This window comes from Bufo bufo, chromosome 5 (genome assembly GCF_905171765.1).
Source record: "Bufo bufo chromosome 5, aBufBuf1.1, whole genome shotgun sequence".
NCBI classification, from domain to species: Eukaryota; Metazoa; Chordata; class Amphibia; order Anura; family Bufonidae; genus Bufo; species Bufo bufo.
The window spans coordinates 313,920,821-313,940,009 of record NC_053393.1 but is presented as its reverse complement, the minus strand read 5'-3'; the positions used below and the strand labels follow the sequence as shown (position 1 = coordinate 313,940,009).

General features: G+C 46.8%; 1 protein-coding gene across 1 annotated transcript in view; it reads right to left on the bottom strand.

The window, feature by feature from the left end:
- LOC121002504 overlaps nt 1-19,189 on the bottom strand; it is a 112,468-nt gene that overhangs the window by 18,783 nt on the left and 74,496 nt on the right. Inside the window, exons 12-14 of the mRNA XM_040433956.1 lie at nt 18,504-18,560; nt 17,451-17,505; nt 17,168-17,335 (exon numbers count right to left, since the gene is read on the bottom strand). Coding sequence (XP_040289890.1) covers nt 17,168-17,335; nt 17,451-17,505; nt 18,504-18,560 — 280 coding nt within the window. The remainder of the gene's footprint in view (nt 1-17,167; nt 17,336-17,450; nt 17,506-18,503; nt 18,561-19,189) is intronic.

The window sequence follows — 19,189 nt, the reverse complement described above, 5'->3', positions numbered from 1 at the left end:
AGGGAGCAGCCTGGAGGGAAGACAGAACCAAATTGAGATCCCAGGGGGGCAGGGGAGGAACATACGGAGGGACCGAATGGCTAGAGCCAAGACCTGGCCTTTCAGGGAGCTCAGGGACATTCCCATCTCAAGGCCCGACTGGAGAAAGGAGAGGACCACCGGAACCAAGAAAGGCCTAGCTTCTCACAAAAGGCAAGAAAGGCCTTCCAGGTACGATAGTATATCCGGGAGGAAACTGGTTTTCTGGCCTTGATCATGGTCTTCACAACAGAGTCCGAGAAGCCCCTCTTCTTCAGGATGGCGGTCTCAACAGCCACGCCGTTAAACGAAGTGACCGTAAATTCTGGTGGAAGAGCGGTCCTTGAGACAGTAGGTCCTCCCTGAGAGGAAGAGGTCACGGAACGTCTGCCAGCATCCGAGTGACGTCCGAGAACCAGGCGAGGCCAATCGGGGGCGATGAGAATAGTCGGAATCCCTTCCGACGTGATCTTGCGAAGGACCTTTGGTAGTAGAGGCAGTGGTGGAAAGACATAAAGGAGGGGGAAGCCTTGCCACAGAGACACCAGCGCGTCCACCACATACGCCTCCGGATCCCGAGCACGGGCCAGGAACGTGGGAACCTTGTTGTTGAGCCTGGATGCCATCAGGTCGACGTCCGGGCGGGCCAACCGGCGACAGACGTCCTCGAAAACCTCCGGATTTAAAGACCACTCTCCTGGATCCACTGTGTTGCGGCTGAGAAAGTCCGCCTTCCAATTGTCGACCCCTGGGATGTATACTGCCGACAGTACTGGAACATGAGTCTCCGCCCACTGGAGGATCCTTTCCGCCTCCTGCATCACCGTTCGGCTGCGGGTGCCGCCCTGGTGGTTGACGTAAGCCACGGCTGTGGCATTGTCCGACTAGACCCTTACCAGGTGACCTGCCAGGAGAGGAGTCCAATGAGAAAGGGAGAGGAAAATTGCTCTGAGCTCCAGCACATTGATCGGAAGGCTTCCGCCGCCGACCAAACCCCCTGCTCCATCCGGGCCTGGAGAACACCACCCCAACCCAGGGGACAGCCACAAATGGAGTTCCACACGAACCCGAGGAGGCAGACGGACCTGAGAGTCCAGACCGTGCGATGTCCTGTCCCAAAAGGACAGGATCGCCTGCTGCAGAGGCCGAGTGTGAAACTGGGCAAAGGGGACGGCCTCGAAGGAGGCCACCATAAGCCCCAGAACCTTCATGCACTCCCGGATGGAGAGACGTCGGGAGCGCAGTAGGCGAGATACCGACTCCTCACTCCTGAATCCGAGAGGACTTGGAATACGGAAGGCATATCCAAGCTGCCGTGGTGTCCAGAACCATCCCTAGGAAGGTCACCCTCTGAGAGGGGTGAAGAGATGACTACTGGACATTGATCAGCCAGCCGAACTGTTCTAGAGTCTGAACAGTGATTCGGACGCTGTCCTTGGCCTGGGGAAGGGAGGAATCCTTTATCAGTATGTCGTCCAGGTAGGGCAACTGAGATATGCCCCTGGTACGGAGAAGCCGACAGCGAAGCGCAGAAACCTGTGGTGAGATTCTGCTATAGGGACATGCAGATAGGCGTCTTGTATGTCCACAGATGCGAGGAACTCCCCTGGAAGAAGAGAAGCAATAATGGAGCAGAGGGATTCCATCCGGAACCTCCGGACCCGCAGAGACCCGGTTAACAGCTTCAGGTCTAGAACCGGACGCACCGATCCCTCTTTCTTTGGCACAACGAATAGGTTGGAACAATCACTCCCCTCTCCAAAAGGGAAGAGACTGCCTGCAAAAGGGATGAGGATCCCCCGGAACCCGAGAAGGGAAGAAACGCTCCGGAGGCCTGGAAGCGAATTCTATTTTGTAACGGGATGTTACAATTTCCAGGGCCCAGGCGTCCTGGATATGAGCTCTTCAAACCTGTTGAAAGGAGAGCAATCGGCCCCCCACCGTAAGAGATGGGGGCGCCCCTTCAGGCGGAGGACTGCTTGGGAGCCACGGTGTCATGGTCTTACCTGCTTGCTGCTCTCCTTCGTTTGACATGTGCTGGCGGCCATCTTGGGTCCTGGGTTTCTTGTAGCCTTCCACCCTGCGGCTCCTCCTTCCCCTGGGAGGAGCTGGATGCCTAGCTCATATATATAGGAGGTCTGTGGCTTCAGTTCCTTGCTTGGTCCTCTTGTGTTCACATGCTTCTAAGACTGCTGCTGCTTCTGGTTCCTGATCCTGGCCTCGTCTGACTACCCTGCTGGTTCCTGATCCTGGCTTCGTCTGACTACCCTGCTGGTTCCTGATCCTGGCTTCGTCTGACTACCCTGCTGGTTCCTGATCCTGGCTTCGTCTGACTACCCTTCTGGTTCCTGACCTCTGGCTTCGCAAAGACTCTGCTCGGTTTCACCATCCGTTTGGACTTTTGCTTTACAGCTTTATTTTCAATAAAGCCTTCTTATTTTCACTTATCTCTTGTTGTACGTCTGGTTCATGGTTCCGTGACACACGGGGCGGGCTGATTGTGGCCGCGGGTGCCAGGAAGGCTGGGGCTTAAAGGCAGGCTTCTTGCGGGAGGGGGCCGCCGCAAATCTGGAAGAGGAGAAGCGACGAAAGGACTGGTTCCTAGAACCGGAGGACCGAGCTCCAAAGGTGCGCTTGGATCTAGATTGGGGCAGGTTGGTACTCTTGCCCCCCGTCGCGTCAGAGATGATCTCGTCCAGCTTAGCACCAAAAAGCCTGGAACCCGCAAAGGGGAGGTTAGTGAGGGAACGCTTGGAGAAAGCGTCAGCGTCCCAAACCTTCAACCAGACTTCTCTGCGCTGAGTGACCGAAAGGGCCAAAACCCGTGCAAAGAGAATGCTAACATCAAAGGAAGCTTTGCAGAGAAACTTTGTTGCCTGAGACATCTGGAGGACAAAGTTCAAGGTGTCCGCAGAGGCATCCTGCTCCGCTAGGTCTTGATGGTGGCGCTGCAACCATACGGAAAGCGCTCTGGACACCGAGGCCGAGGCGAAAGCGGGCCGCAGGCCTGTGCCTGCCAGAGTGAAGATGGCTTTGGACAGAGAATCCAAACGCCTGTCAACCGAGTCCCGCAGAGATGAACTGTCCAAGACAGGTATGGCCGTATTCTTAGCCAATCTGGCCACCGGCGGGTCGACCTTAGGAGGAGAAGACCACTGCTGCACATTTTCTGCCGGAAATGGATAAAGAGTATCCATGCGTTTTGTGGCAGAAAACCGGTGATTAGGGCGGTCCCAGGCCTTAGAGAGGACCTTGTCGAATTCGCCATGTATGGGGAATACAACCGTTTGTGGTTTCCTAGAGTGGAAAAGAGGGAATTCCTGGCTACCAGCGGAAGGAGATTCGCCCTGGATATCAAAAGTATCCCGGACCGCCGCCACCAAGTCTGCCAACATAGTGGACAGTTTGGGCGAGGGTTCCAGGTCTGTGTCCTCGTCAGAACTGGATCTTTCCCCTTCCGATCTATGGTCCCTGCGAGAAGGGGAAGTGTCTGAACGGGCCTTCAGGCGAGGAGGGGAAGCAGAATCATTTGAGGATGGATGCTGCTGTGTACGCTGCCTCTTAGCAGCCGAGCCTCCTCTGTGTGAACCACTGGGAAGTGGATTGGTGTTAGCCACAGGATCCGTGGACGCCATGCGTTCCATGAAGGCCATGGCGGCCCGAGAGACTTGGGCTAAATCAGCGGCGGCCCTAGAAATGGCAGAGGCCCAAGCGGGTTCCGCGGGCTCCGACGGGGTGGAGGGAGGACTGGGCTGAGTGAGAGGAGGAGGAGGAGGAGGGGGAAGAGGATGATCCTGTCCAGAGGCAAGGCAAGAGTCACAGGATCCAGTGACCGATAGTGGCAAACAGCAGACCTTACATGGCCCCAGTAGGGCCTGAGGAGCCGACTTGGATTTTTGGGGGGCCCCAGGTTTCGGCATGATGGCAGCAATCTCTGCAAAGAAAGGGGTCAGGGTCTCCTACCGTTCCTGCAGCACGCTGAGTAAACACTATCCGCGACAAGTGTGGAGCCCGGAGCAGCCGCGCGGAGAGCGCTGAGACAGAAGCGCCGGAGCTGAAGAAATAAGGCTCCGCCCACAAATCGCGCCAAGGAAGGCGCACGGAAAGTATGAAAAATAATAGAGTCACGGCCGCCGGAAGGGTAGGAGAGCCCGCTCCATAGAGCACCGCTGTGGGAGAGTCGAGGAAGCTGCCACTTCTGCAAGAGCGATTGCCCCAGACAGGAATCCTTCCCCCCTTCAACCCACCCACTAAGCGGCCCTAATTGTCACACCGGGAGACCGAGGGAAGACAGGGAGCTCTGCAGGAGTGCTGTGTACTTATTTGCGTCCTGCAGTCTTCGCCCTCTGCTCCACACCAGCGGAGGTCAACTCTTCAGTCAGCTGGCACAAGGAGTGGCAGTGATCTGGAAGGAGGGCAGGATAGGTGACCCCTGATCTGGTAGGCCGCCGGAGCTGCAGGTCGAGCCCGGTTCCACTTAACTTCTTGGGGAAGGGGGGAGGTAGCCGGGGACGCCAGTTCGACCCCGGAGCTCGCTTCACCGAGAGACCAGGGAAGCAAAATTGCGACCCTGCGTCCTCTGCTGAAAAAAATAAACGGGAGTAGAGAGTCTAAAATGTCACCTCCTTATCCGACACTAAGCAAGACTGGGGTCCTCCCGGTGGAGCATGGGGGTATAGCCCGGGGAGGAGTAGCTCTCTTTTTTATTTGCATAGTGTCTCCTCCTAGTAATGACCTAGGCTATACCCATGGTCTGTGTCCCCCAATGGAATGTGCGAGAAACACTTTTTTTACTTACTATTTTTGTCCCATTAGGGGACTTTTGAGAGTCTGATCCCTTCCAATGCAGTACAATATATACTGTATTACATGACATTGCAATTGTCAGTCTCAAACTGACAGTTCGCCTATGAGACCCAGCCACAGAGCTGGCAAGTCCCCTAGAACAATTGCGGCGAACCGATGGGATCAGGATGGGTGCATTGACGGCGGCATCTAAGAGGTCAATCCACTGGCTTGGAGTTTTCACCAATGCTGGCAGTTACAGCTGGCCCCTGCCACTGATTGAGCAAGCACAGCTCCTGTGCCTGACCGATCAGCACTCCGTAAAAGTACGACACTGGGCGTTAAGTCACTGACTACGGTGCTAGTCGTCTAGGGGTTAAATCATATTTTTATGTTATACACTTTTTCGATTTTTTGGTGATTTTTGTTTTAATATTCCATTTAGCCACCTATATAAAAAACAAACAAACAAACAAAAAACACGGAAATCATGCAGTATTTGCACTGGCCACTAGGTTTAATAATGTTAACATTTCTTGTCCTGTGTAGGTAACTTTTCAGTAGCTATTGCATTATCATCACAAGCAGAATTACAATGACAGATATCACCTATATATAAATAACACAGGATCCACCATTCACAACAGGCGATTCTCGAAGCTTATTTACATGCGCATGAACTCTGCTCAGGTCACAGAGCATGCCTAGAAAACTCCCCCGTAGAAGAGACAGTCAGGTCAGCTCCAGTCTATTTTGTTTGTTTCAAAGAACAGAAACACAATGTATTTTAGGTCGAGTGGCCAGTGTGAAAAATGCACGATTTTAGGAATTTTTAAAAATATAGGTAGGGACAACAACAAAAAAAACAACATATGCAGAGCATGCTCTGCATGTAGACCTTTCAATAATTTCCTTTAGAATTTAACTTTAGCTATTGGCTTCTATCATGGCGAATCAAAAACCCCCCCAGAAAATTAGACAAATACTGACAGATGATGGGCGTCGTTTGGAAGGAGGAGTGAAGATGGAGGGAGAGTTTCTAAAATATTTTGGCAATTTATATTGCTCCGGTGCGGATGTTACAGGGACCAAGATAGACGACTTCCTAGATCAGGTTGAGATTCCGGCGCTCTCGGATTCGGTCTTGGCCCCCTTGAGTGCCCCCATTTCTTTGGATGAGCTACAGGCGGCTTTACAAGAGACCAGGGGCTCCTCGGCGCCCGGATCGGATGGGCTCCCGTTCGGCATATACAAGTGCCATGCGGGGGTGCTTCTGCCCGGGCTGCTGCAGGTTCTGAATGCATCTAGTAAATGTGGAAAGCTGCCCCCGTCTTTGACGGAGGCAACGGTTACCCTGATTCTTAAGAAGGGGAAAAATGGCAATAAAGTTGAGGGTTATCGCCCTATATCGCTGCTTAATGCAGACTACAAAGTAATCGCTAAAGTCCTCTCCAACAGGTTAAAAAAAGTAATAACTGGCCTAGTCCACACAGATCAGACAGGGTTTATCCCCGGGCGACAGATCCAGACTAATATACGCCGGACCATCCTTAACATTCAGATTGGAGGGGGGGAGGACCGCTCCATCCTGTCTCTGGACGCCGCCAAGGCGTTTGATCGGGTGGAGTGGTCCTTCCTCTGGCGCGTCATGCATAGGATGAACTTGGGCCAGGAATTTATTGGATGGGTTAAATTGCTATATAGTGAAGCAACGGCCAGAATTAGGGTAAACGGGGTACTCACCCCTGCCGTTTCCCTAATGCGGGGGACACGGCAGGGCTGCCCCCTCTCTCCGCTCCTCTTTTCAATCTTTATGGAACCCTTCGCCTGTAGGATACGGGCTGATCCTTGTATATTGGGCTTTGGGGGGAGAGGGACGGACGATAAGATCTGTCTATATGCAGACGATGTATTGCTCTATTTGAATGATGGATGGAGAAGCGTCCCAGATGTTATGCGGATAACAGACGAATTTGGTAGAATTGCCGGATATGAGATAAACTGGGTAAAGTCTGTGCTCTTCGCCCCGAATCGGATGCCTCCACCTAACGATCTCAGGGTCAGATTTATCGCTCCAACAGACCATTTAGACTATTTAGGGAAAAAAATTAGCAATACCATCAGGGACTATAGTACATTAAATATCACCCCTTTAGTTGCAAAAATAAGGAAAAAAATAAGGGTTTGGCAGAAACTTCCACTCTCGCAGATTAATAGGATTGCGTTGATTAACCACTTCAGCCCCCAGTGCTTAAACACCCTGAAAGACCAGGCCACTTTTTACACTTCTGACCTACACTACTTTCACCGTTTATTGCTCGGTCATGCAACTTACCACCCAAATGAATTTTACCTCCTTTTCTTCTCACTAATAGAGCTTTCATTTGGTGGTATTTCATTGCTGCTGACATTTTTACTTTTTTTGTTATTAATCGAAATTTAACGATTTTTTTGCAAAAAAATGACATTTTTCACTTTCAGTTGTAAAATTTTGCAAAAAAAACGAGATCCATATAGAAATTTTGCTCTAAATTTATAGTTCTACATGTCTTTGATAAAAAAAAAATGTTTGGGTAAAAAAAAAATGGTTTGGGTAAAAGTTATAGCGTTTACAAACTATGGTACAAAAATGTGAATTTCCGCTTTTTGAAGCAGCTCTGACTTTCTGAGCACCTGTCATGTTTCCTGAGGTTCTACAATGGCCAGACAGTACAAACGCCCCACAAATGACCCCATTTCGGAAAGTACACACCCTAAGGTATTCGCTGATGGGCATAGTGAGTTCATAGAACTTTTTATTTTTTGTCACAAGTTAGCGGAAAATGATGATTTATTTTTTTTTTTTTCTTACAAAGTCTCATATTCCACTAACTTGTGACAAAAAATAAAAACTTCTATGAACTCACTATGCCCATCACGAAATACCTTGGGGTCTCTTCTTTCCAAAATGGGGTCACTTGTGGGGTAGTTATACTGCCCTGGCATTCTAGGGGCCCAAATGTGTGGTAAGGAGTTTGAAATCAAATTCTGAAAAAAATGACCTGTCAAATCCGAAAGGTGCTCTTTGGAATATGGGCCCCTTTGCCCACCTAGGCTGCAAAAAAGTGTCACACATCTGGTATCTCCGTACTCAGGAGAAGGTGGGGAATGTGTTTTGGGGTGTCATTTTATATATACCCATGCTGGGTGAGAGAAATATCTTGGCAAAAGACAACTTTTCCCATTTTTTTTATACAAAGTTGGCATTTGACCAAGATATTTATCTCACCCAGCATGGGTATATGTAAAATGACACCCCAAAACATATTCCCCAACTTCTGCTGAATACGGAGATACCACATGTGTGACACTTTTTTGCAGCCTAGGTGGGCAAAGGTGCCCAAATTCCTTTTAGGAGGGCATTTTTAGACATTTGGATACCAGACTTCTTCTCACGCTTTGGGGCCCCTAAAATGCCAGGGCAGTATAAATACCCCACGTGACCCCATTTTGGAAAGAAGACACCCCAAGGTATTCAATGAGGGGCATGGCGAGTTCATTGAAAAAAAAAATTTTGGCACAAGTTAGCGGAAATAGATTTTTTTGATTTTGTTCTCACAAAGTCTCCCTTTCCGCTAACTTGGGACAAAAATTTCAATCTTTCATGGACTCAATATGCCCCTCAGCGAATACCTTGGGGTGTCTTCTTTCCAAAATGGTGTTATTTGTGGGGTGTTTGTACTGCCCTGGCATTTGAGGGTCTCCGCAATCATTACATGTATGCCCAGCATTAGGAGTTTCTGCTATTCTCCTTATATTGAGCATACGGGTAATGAGATTTTTTTTTTTCCGTTCAGCCTCTGGGCTGAAAGAAAAAAATGAACGGCACAGATTTCTTCATTCGCATCGATCAATGTGGATGAAAAAATCTCTGCCAAAAAAAGAAAAAGGAGGGGAAAGGCGTCTGCCAGGACATAGGAGCTCCGCCCAACATCCATACCCACTTCAGCTCGTATGCCCTGGCAAACCAGATTTCTCCATTCACATCAATCGATGTGGATGAATAAATCATTGCCGGGATTTTTTTTTTTATATATACAAAGTGTTTGCCAAAGTATATGAACACCGCCACCTCCTCAGCTCATATGCCTCGGCAAACGTATCTTTTACTGCAGAGGAGAAATCTCGTCTTGCAGCGCCGCATACACCGACTTGCGTGTAATCTGACAGCAGCGCAATGCTTCTGTCCGAATGCACATCAGTGCTGCAGCTAGTCGATCGGTTGGTCCACCTGAAAGGTAAAAAAAACAAAACAAAAAAGAAAAAACCAGGCCGCAAAGCAATAACTTTATTAACTGTTGAACAGAACATAGAAACTTTTTTAAACTTTTTTAACTGAACATTTAACTTTTTTACTTACCGGTATTTTTTTTTTTGTTTAGTTTTTTTTACCTTTTATAGAACAAACCTCTCCTTCCCCATGGGACAATGTGCAAAGCGCAAATCGCCCAAAGATGTGGCGAAGTACGTTATGCACTTTATCCCAGGTGAAAGGAGAGGTTTGCAGCAGCAGTGAGTGAATGGGCCCTAATAGCCCTGTGTGCCTGTCCTGGTGAGATGTGATCCCTATGCTAGGTGTACCTGTGTGTGGTACTTCCGGAAACACTCTCCATAGCATAGGGCAGGGTGGTCAGCACAGTCAGGACAGAAATAGCGGGTGTCACGCCTTATTCCACTCCTGCTACAGACACGACATCTTTTTCGGGGTGACGGTTGGGTTGAGGTACCAGGAACGACACTGGGGAAATGTCGCTCGTGTAGACGGCTAACTACACTGGTGGATGGGGCCACGGAACCTCCTGGGTAAAGGAGGTTCTCGATGATCTCTTCCTGGAATTTGAGGAAGGATCCTGTTCTCCCAGCCTTACTGTAGAGAACAAAACTATTGTAGAGCGCCAATTGAATTAAATATACAGACACCTTCTTATACCAGCGTCTGGTTCTGCGGGAAACTAAATACGGAGACAACATCTGGTCATTGAAGTCCACCCCTCCCATGAGCGCATTATAGTCGTGGACACAGAGGGGCTTTTCAATGACACGGGTTGCTCGCTCAATTTGGATTGTCGTGTCTGCGTGAATGGAGGAGAGCATGTAAACGTCACGCTTGTCTCTCCATTTCACCGCGAGCAGTTCTTCGTTACACAAGGCAGCCCTCTGCCCCCTTGCAAGACGGGTGGTTACAAGCCGTTGGGGGAAGCCCACGCGACTAGTTCGCGCGGTGCCACAGGCGCAAATCCGTTCTAGAAACAAATGCCTAAAGAGGGCCACACTTGTGTAGAAATTGTCCACATAAAGATGGTACCCCTTGCCGAATAAGGGTGACACCAAGTCCCAGACTGTCTTCCCACTGCTCCCCAGGTAGTCAGGGCAACCGACCGGCTCCAGGGTCTGATCTTTTCCCTCATAGATCCGAAATTTGTGGGTATAGCCTGTGGCCCTTTCACAGAGCTTATACAATTTGACCCCATACCGGGCACGCTTGCTTGGGATGTATTGTTTGAAGCCAAGGCGCCCGGTAAAATGTATTAGGGACTCGTCTACGCAGATGTTTTGCTCAGGGGTATACAAATCTGCAAATTTCAGGTTGAAATGGTCTATGAGGGGCCGAATTTTGTGGAGCCGGTCAAAAGCAGGGTGGCCTCTGGGACGGGAGGTGGTATTGTCGCTAAAATGCAGAAAACGTAGGATGGTCTCAAATCGTGTCCTGGACATAGCAGCAGAGAACATGGGCATGTGATGAATTGGGTGCGTTGACCAATATGACCGCAATTCATGCTTTTTTGTCAGGCCCATGTTGAGGAGAAGGCCCAAAAAAATTTTAAGTTCGGAAACTTGGACTGGTTTCCACCGGAAAGGCTGGGCATAATAGCTTCCCGGGTTAGCGGTTATAAATTGTGTGGCATACTGGTTGGTCTCTGCCACGACTAAGTCCAAGAGCTCCGCAGTCAAGAACAGCTCAAAAAATCCCAGGGCCGAACCGATTTGAGCCGTCTCAACCCGAACTCCAGACTGGGCGGTGAAAGGGGGAACTACTGGTGCGGCTGAAGTTGGTGACTGCCAATCAGGATTTGCCAGCACCTCAGGGACTCTAGGGGCTCTACGGGCCCGTCTTTGCGGTGGCTGCGACGGGGTAACTATTGCACGTGCCACCGTACCAGCTTCAACTGCCCTTCTGGTGCTCGCTACTTCACCATGTTGTACGGCAGTGCTGGTACTAGGTCCAGGAAGGGCTGCGCTGCTGGTGTATGCCTCACCACGTGATCCGGCAGCGACAGCCCCACTCTGCTGCTCTTGAAGCGGATCCTGCGTAACCTGTGGTCTAGCGACATGGGGCCGGGTACGCCTGGTGCTGCCAGGGACCTCCACCTCCTCGTCCGAACTTTGGGTCAGAGAGCCACTGCTTTCCACAGGTTCATATTCTGACCCGCTAGATTCGTCAGATGAGGGTTCCCACTCCTCATCCGACTGGGTCAGAATCCTGTAGGCCTCTTCAGAAGAATACCCCCTGTTTGACATTTTGGACTACTAAATTTAGGGGTATTCCCTGAGACTACCCAAGAAAAAAAGCAAACCTGTCTTACAAAGGGGAGGCTAGCGAAGTACCGGAGGCTGCTGCAGTTGATAAAAAATATCAAAACTGATTTTTTTATCGCCGCAGTGCGTGTAAAATGAATGTGCAGTGATCAAAAAATATATATTTTTTGTCACTGCGGTGAGGCGGGCGTGGGTGAACGCACGTGTGGGCGACCGATCAGGCCTGATCGGGCAAACACTGCGTTTTGGGTGGAGGGCGAGCTAAGGTGACACTAATACTATTATAGATCTGACCGTGATCAGTTTTGATCACTTACAGATACTATAAAAGTACAAATGCTGATTAGCGATACGCTAAACAGCGAATAAAAGTGACTGCGGTGCGGTGGGGTGGGCGCTAACTGACGCTAACTACCTAACCAAGGGGCCTAAACTATCCCTAAAACCTAACAGCCAATACCAGTGAAAAAAAAAAAGTGACAGTTTACACTGATCACTTTTTTTCCTTTCACTAGTGATTGACAGGGGCGATCAAAGGGGTGATCAAAGGGTTAATTGGGGTGCAGGTGGGTGATCTGGGGCTAAGGTGTAGTGTTGGTGCTACTCACAGTTCAGTCTGCTCCTGTGCTGGATCCAACCGACGAAAAGGACCAGCACAGGAGCAGACAAGCCATATAACAGATCATATTTACTAATATGATCTGTTATATGACTTTGGATTGGATTTTTTGAAAATCGCCAGCCTGCCAGCCAATGATCGTTGCTGGCAGGCTGGTGACGAAATACTTCTTTAAATTTTGCCGGCCCGCGATGCGCATGCGCGGGCCGGCTTTGAGCGAAATCTCGCGTCTCGCGAGATGACGCGTATATGCGTGACTCTGCGCAGCGCTGCCACCTCCGGAACGCAATCCTGCGTTAGGCGGTCCGGAGGTGGTTAAAATGGTTCTGTTGCCTTGGATATTGTACACGGTTAGTTCCTGCCCCGCCTGGATTGAGGATAGTGTTTTCAATCTGATTGATAAATGACCTGATATGGGGCAGAAAAAGGGTCCGTATTAAGTTACAATATTTGCGAATGGCGGCAGGTAATGGTGGCCTAGGCCTGCCCCATTTCCAAGTTTATTACCTGTCTTCACAACTACAGTGGTGCATCAATACTGGGGATGGAGTATTATTATCCCATATTTCAGGGCAACTTCAACAGCATACACATAATATATTCAGTATACTGGAATCCGGGCTTCTCGAGCGTGTGGACCTTCCCTGCCCCATTGGGGCGGCGCTACAGAAGACCTGGAATAAAATTAAGGTGCTTATTCAGGCCCCTCAAGTGCTGGATTTTTCCCCGTTATGGGATAACCCGGCGTTAACGGAGTTCTCGACACTTAATGAAAATGAATATTGGACTCGAAGAGGTATTACGTTAGTCTCACATATATGCACAAAAGGGAAAATTAAATTAATAGGGGAACTGTTTCAACATACACCAATAACGGCATTAGAACACTATAGATATTATCAATTACAACATGCATTAGCATGCACGCTTAAAAAAATACCTTTGATAACAGTTATTCAGAGGTTTTTATCACTTTGCTATAATATAGTCGGGAATAAAGTTAAGATTTCATTAATATATAGGAGATTTATTGAGGAATTAAGCACGGTTACTAAATTTAAAAGTGTAGATAAATGGAAGGCGGATATAGGGGAATGCAACCCTTCACAATGGCGGGAAATATATCAAAATATCAAGAAGGCCTCCCTTTCACGACAACACCGGTTGACACAATTCAAAATAATACATCGTCTATACGTTACTCCGAGTCTTCTATCTAAAATGTATAGTAATAAGGGTCAGGAATTTAGTTGCTTGAAATGCTCTTTTGTCGCTGCCGGTTTTGTGCATATGCTGTGGGATTGCCCAGTTATTAAGATCTGAAGGGATTCCTGTTGGCTAAGGTAATGATTCTGCGACAATGGGTGAAAGATAGATCCCCAACAATAAAGGAATGGCAAAGTTAAATGGCAAGAATAACCGACTTTGAGGACATGAAACGGCGTGGGGTGAGCTATCCTACAGAGACGGGAGCATTGAGAGGGGAAATGGCGAGAGGCAACGCCTTGATTGGAACTGATGACCACCCATGAGTTGTGGCTATGCCCTAATAATAATAATAAAAAAACAAAAACAAAAACAAACTGCCAGATATTCTTAAACAATAAATACCATTATACCAGTCCACACCAAACAGGAATAGGATCCGATTTGACGAAGTTTTGAGAATTGCCCAAGAGAGGGATATGAGCGCCCTACCGCCCCTCGCGGCGGCCGCACCAGGTCAGGTATGCAGGGTGGGGGGATGGGGGGTTGGGGGGGGGGGATGGGCTTTTGGGTTTTTGATATGTATGACAGAAAGTTGTTATTAATCCAGGGTAATCCTGGATATAGATGTTTTTGTATGTATATACGTTGTTTAGTACTGAAGCGATATATCGCTTAAATGTACCTGTCATACGTGCTCATTCTCTATGATTAGATATTTGTTTTATACTGTCCCTTCTATGTAAGAAAAGCAATAAAGATATTTCTACCAAAAAAAAAACTTTACATCTGGTTAGCATTTTTAATTAAAAAAAAAGTTTAAATTCTGAAATTCTAATTTAAAACGTGTCGGCTCTGATACAGGTTTGTTGCACATTTTACAGCAGAATCTGTAATGCATAGAGTGAAATCGTAGACTAAATACACGTGTAACAGGAGGATTTTGCCATGGTTTTGCTGCATTATACACAATGGCAAATATCCATAACATCTGGATGTTGTAAGGATCTCAGGTTTTGGCTGCGAAAATACATAAAAAAACAACTCCAAAAACACCCTGCATGGAGAAGGCAAGCAGTAGGCCACTTTTAAGACATTGTGAATTATATACTATTTTTTATCTTGGTTTAATCTTATGACAGCATCTTTTTCAATGATTATTTTTATATTTCCCTTACTATTTTTGGCACTTTGCTGTGTGCACTTTCTGAAAATACATTGTAACCTTCAAAGTCATCAGAATCCCAGTGGTAGTCTGGTATGATGTGCTTTTATTGATAAGAACAGAAATGTCTCTAAAGGCGAACTAGCACTGGGGTTGTGTTAGCACTGTCTGTGCAGTGTACGTTTAAAAAGGTTTTAAAAGTATCCATAAGGCCCAATTCTCCTGACTGAGGCCAAAAGAGTACCTTCTTGGCCTCCATCTGTCCTCTATACATTGGTATGCTTTTTTTCTTTTTAAGGGCTAGATAGAATAGCATAGTCATCTCCACCAGTCTATCCAGAGTCGGCTTAAAAAAAATAAAATAAATAAAAGTATCACAGTATACATTGTGTTAACATAGAAGCCTATGGGTGATATAAGACACTGTATGCCTATACAACTACATATGTTAGAGGCATCCATTTGAAAAATACACTGCTCAAAAAAATAAAGGGAACACTTAAACAACACAATGTAACTCCAAGTCAATCACAATTCTGTGAAATCAAACTGTCCACTTAGGAAGCAACACTGAGTGACAATCAATTTCACATACTGTTGTGCAAATGGGATAGACAACAGGTGGAAATTATAGGCAATTAGCAAGACACCCCCAATAAAGGAGTGGTTCTGCAGGTGGTGATCACAGACCACTTCTCAGTTCCTATGCTTCCTGGCTGATGTTTTGGTCACTTTTGAATGCAGGCGGTGCTTTCACTCTAGTGGTAGCATGAGCCGGAGTCTACAACCCACACAAGTGGCTCAGTTAGTGCAGCTTATCCAGGATGGCACATCAATGCAAGCTGTGGCAAGAAGGTTTGCTGTGTCTGTCAGCGTAGTGTCCAGAGCATGGAGGCGCTACCAGGAGACAGGCCAGTACATCGGAAGACGCGGAGGAGGCCGTAGGAGGGCAACAACCCAGCAGCAGGACCGCTACCTCCGCCTTTGTGCAAGGAGGAACAGGAGGAGCACTGCCAGAGCCCTGCAAAATGACCTCTAGCAGGCCACAAATGTGCATGTGTCTGCTCAAACGGTCAGAAACTGACTCCATGAGGGTGATATGAGGGCCCGACGTCCACAGGTGGGGGTTGTGCTTACAGCCCAACACCGTGCAGGACGTTTGGCATTTGCCAGAGAACACCAAGATTGGCAAATTCGCCACTGGCGCCCTGTGCTCTTCACAGATGAAAGCAGGTTCACACTGAGCACATGTGACAGACGTGACAGAGCCTTGAGACGCTGTGGAGAACATTCTGCTGCCTGCAACATCCTCCAGCATGACCGGTTTGGCATTGGGTCAGTAATGGTGTGGGGTGGAATTTCTTTGGAGGGCCGCACAGCCCTCCATGTGCTCGCCAGATGTAGCCTGACTGCCATTAGGTACCGAGATGAGATCCTCAGACCCCTTGTGAGACCATATGCTGGTGCTGTTGGCCCTGGGTTCCTCCTAATGCAAGACAATGCTGGACCTCATGTGGCTGGAGTGTGTCAGCAGTTCCTGCAAGACGAAGGCATTGATGCTATGGACTGGCCCGCCCGTTCCCCAGACCTGAATCCAGTTGAGCACATCTTGGACATCATGTCTCACTCTATCCACCAACGTCACGTTGCACCACAGACTGTCCAGGAGTTGGCAGATGCTTTAGTCCAGGTCTGGGAGGAAATCCCTCAGGAGATCGTCCGCCACCTCATCAGGAGCATGCACAGGCGTTGTAGGGAGGTCATACAGGCACGTGGAGGCCGCACACAGTACTGAGCCTCATTTTGACTTGTTTTAAGGACATTACATCAAAGTTGGATCAGCCTGTAGTGTGTTTTTCCACTTTAATTTTGAGGGTGACTCCGAATCCAGACCTCCATGGGTTGAAAATTTGATTTCCATTTTTTTATTTTTGTGTGATTTTGTTGTCAGCACATTCAACTATGTAAAGAACAAAGTATTTCAGAAGAATATTTAATTAATTCAGATCTAGGATGTGTTATTTTTGTGTTCCCTTTATTTTTTTGAGCAGTGTACTACGGGAAATACTCGACATACACTGCAGATAGACCCTCACCAACAAATCTGTTTCCAGGAAGTCTAGTGGCAGTACTATACTAGACTCTGATCACCTAACAGCCACTTTCGGTGAGTTTTAGATAATTACTTGAGAAATTCCACTGAATTGAATGGCAACAAAATAAATGTAGGATACATTTTGCAGGTGCTGCTCTGAAGCAGACTAGAAGCTGAATTAGTGGCAAGTACCAATTCCAATTTTACCTCAAGACAGCGCCCCTTTAAAGTACTGAAAAATGTAAAATAGGGGAACCTTAGCAAAGTGGATGGGGGATAGTAAACTCTTTGTCCTACTTTGGACAGGACAGAAGAGGAAGACTGCTGCTCCAGACAGCTCTTACAGCCAAACACAAGCCAATAAGTAGGAGGGGAGGGCATGGTCGAGCTGCTGGGACACAAAGAGAAGAGTTCTCAGTATTCATTATAACAATATCAAGAGGAGATGAAAGGAGGAAGAGCAGTTTTTTTTTTTTTTCGTTTTCTGTGTTCCTAAACTTAAAGGTGTGGTGCTATCATGAGGCAATGTTCTTGAAAACGTTAAACTGGCTCATGTAACTTGAGCAGTCTTTTAAATGTGAAATTACATGAACGTGTCCATGCTGATAATTATAAGGAGGGATATACAATATTGAGCACATACAGAAAAAGTTTTGCTGTAAGAAACAAAAATGATAGCAAATACATATGTATAAAAACATACCAGAGGCAGAGCTGCTTTCTGGACGAACATCACAATCATGAGAAACATCTTCATGCATCTCAGGTTTGCGTTTCATCCCCCTGGTATCTTCTGAAGCACAATCAGTCCAAAAAACAGAAGAAGAAGAAGATGGCTTTTCTGCATGCCACTGCATCTCCTTATTCAAACCTTTAAAACACAAAATAAAACATTATAGAATAATAGGTTTAAGACTATAACTGGCTTATATTACATACATAAAAAGGGCAATTACTATGTTAGAATAACATTTAATTAAATCTACCTGGGTCTGCAGCACTTATAGGATGTGGGTTTTCATGATGAATTGGAGGAAGATCCTAGAAAAACAAGCAAACATGCAAAGTATATTGATGTATAATACAGATTAATATACTAATTGTACACACATACATAGTGTATCTACACAGATTTGAACATTTTAAGGCTCCACTGAATGTGAATGGATAAAAAGGTACATTGTAATACAAAATCAAGTTACTCAACATTTCATGTAAAGTTAGGGCTCATGCACGCAAGCAATTTTAAACTGAAAAAAAAATTCACTCCGTTTTGCTTCAGTTTGATGCAAGTTCTTGCACTCTTTCTATGCTGGTGTCATGAGTTTTCAGCCAGAGGGGGAAAAAATGAAGAATAACACACAGCATTTTTAGGGAGCCACCAGAAAAACTGATCGTCCTTCAATGTTTTTCACTGACTCGTTGACTTGAATGCCCTGAATGAAAATTGCTAAATATAGAACATGCTATTTTTCTTTTTCGCCATGCAGAGCATTCTAACCCCATTGACCTTAATTGGTCAGTTTTCACTGCGGGTGCTTGTAGTTTTAAACACAGACAGCACCCATACATGAAGAAATCACTCATGTATGAACCCTTAAAGGGGTTGTCTCACTTCAGCAAATTGCATTTGTCATGTAGACAAATACAAGGCACTTACTAATATATTGCGATTGTCCATATTGCCTCCTTTGCTGGTTTGATTCATTGTTTTAATCATATTATACAGTGCGCACAGCCAGCAGTGTACAATGCGAAAAAGCGGACCACAGAAATGGGCACAGGCCGGTGCTTTTTCCTATAGTGTGCAAGCACGTCCACCACAGCTGTACTGCAGGGTGGTCGCAACCCCTGGATACGAGCAATGTATACTGTGATGGAAAAATTAATGAAGCCAACAAAGGAGGCAATATGGACAATCACAATACATTAGTAAGTGCCTTGTATTACGGTAACTCTGTCTACATGTTAAATGCCATTTGTTGAAGTGAGACAGTTCCCTTAAACTGTAGAATGTGAACTTTTACTTTAATACCTACTTTTGGTTCTGTTGTGGGTTTTGTAGAGATACTGTCTGGCATTGTGGAATCCAGAAACTGTAAATGTAAAAGTTACCGGTCAGTGAACTGTGTATTGATAGTATTTAGTAGATAAATAAATGAGACTGAGAAAAACACAAATGTTCAATATGTAGTCACATAGTGACTTCAAAGCAAATAATTCTCATGTTCATATTTTTTTTTTAAATTAACCTTTGCAACTATCGTTTGTAAGGGTACTATTACATGAGTGTTAGCAGCCATAAGTAATGTTTGCAATTAACACTACTTGGCAGGCAGCATCTGATATTCTGCCAGTGTAAAGGTGCCACAGATTACGTGATGAACGACATTCAGTAACAGAATCATTCGTGTGGACAGCAGAACATACCATCTAAATAGCACTCTACTGCTGGCAAACAATGATTATGTATGGGGACAAATAATGGCATTAGTGATCACTCATTCCCATACTGTGGAGGAGATCAATGTATGTAAATACAGCATTCTCCTTCACTGACAAGCAGGCAATTGTCAGGAAGGAACACTCTCTCATCAACAACAGATGAAATGATAGAAGTGCAAATATAGTCCCCTATTAGTCTTAAAGAGGTTTTCTGGGTTATAGATATTGATAACCTACCTTACTTGGGCTGCAGGAACTCCGAATGGCCACCATATAGCAG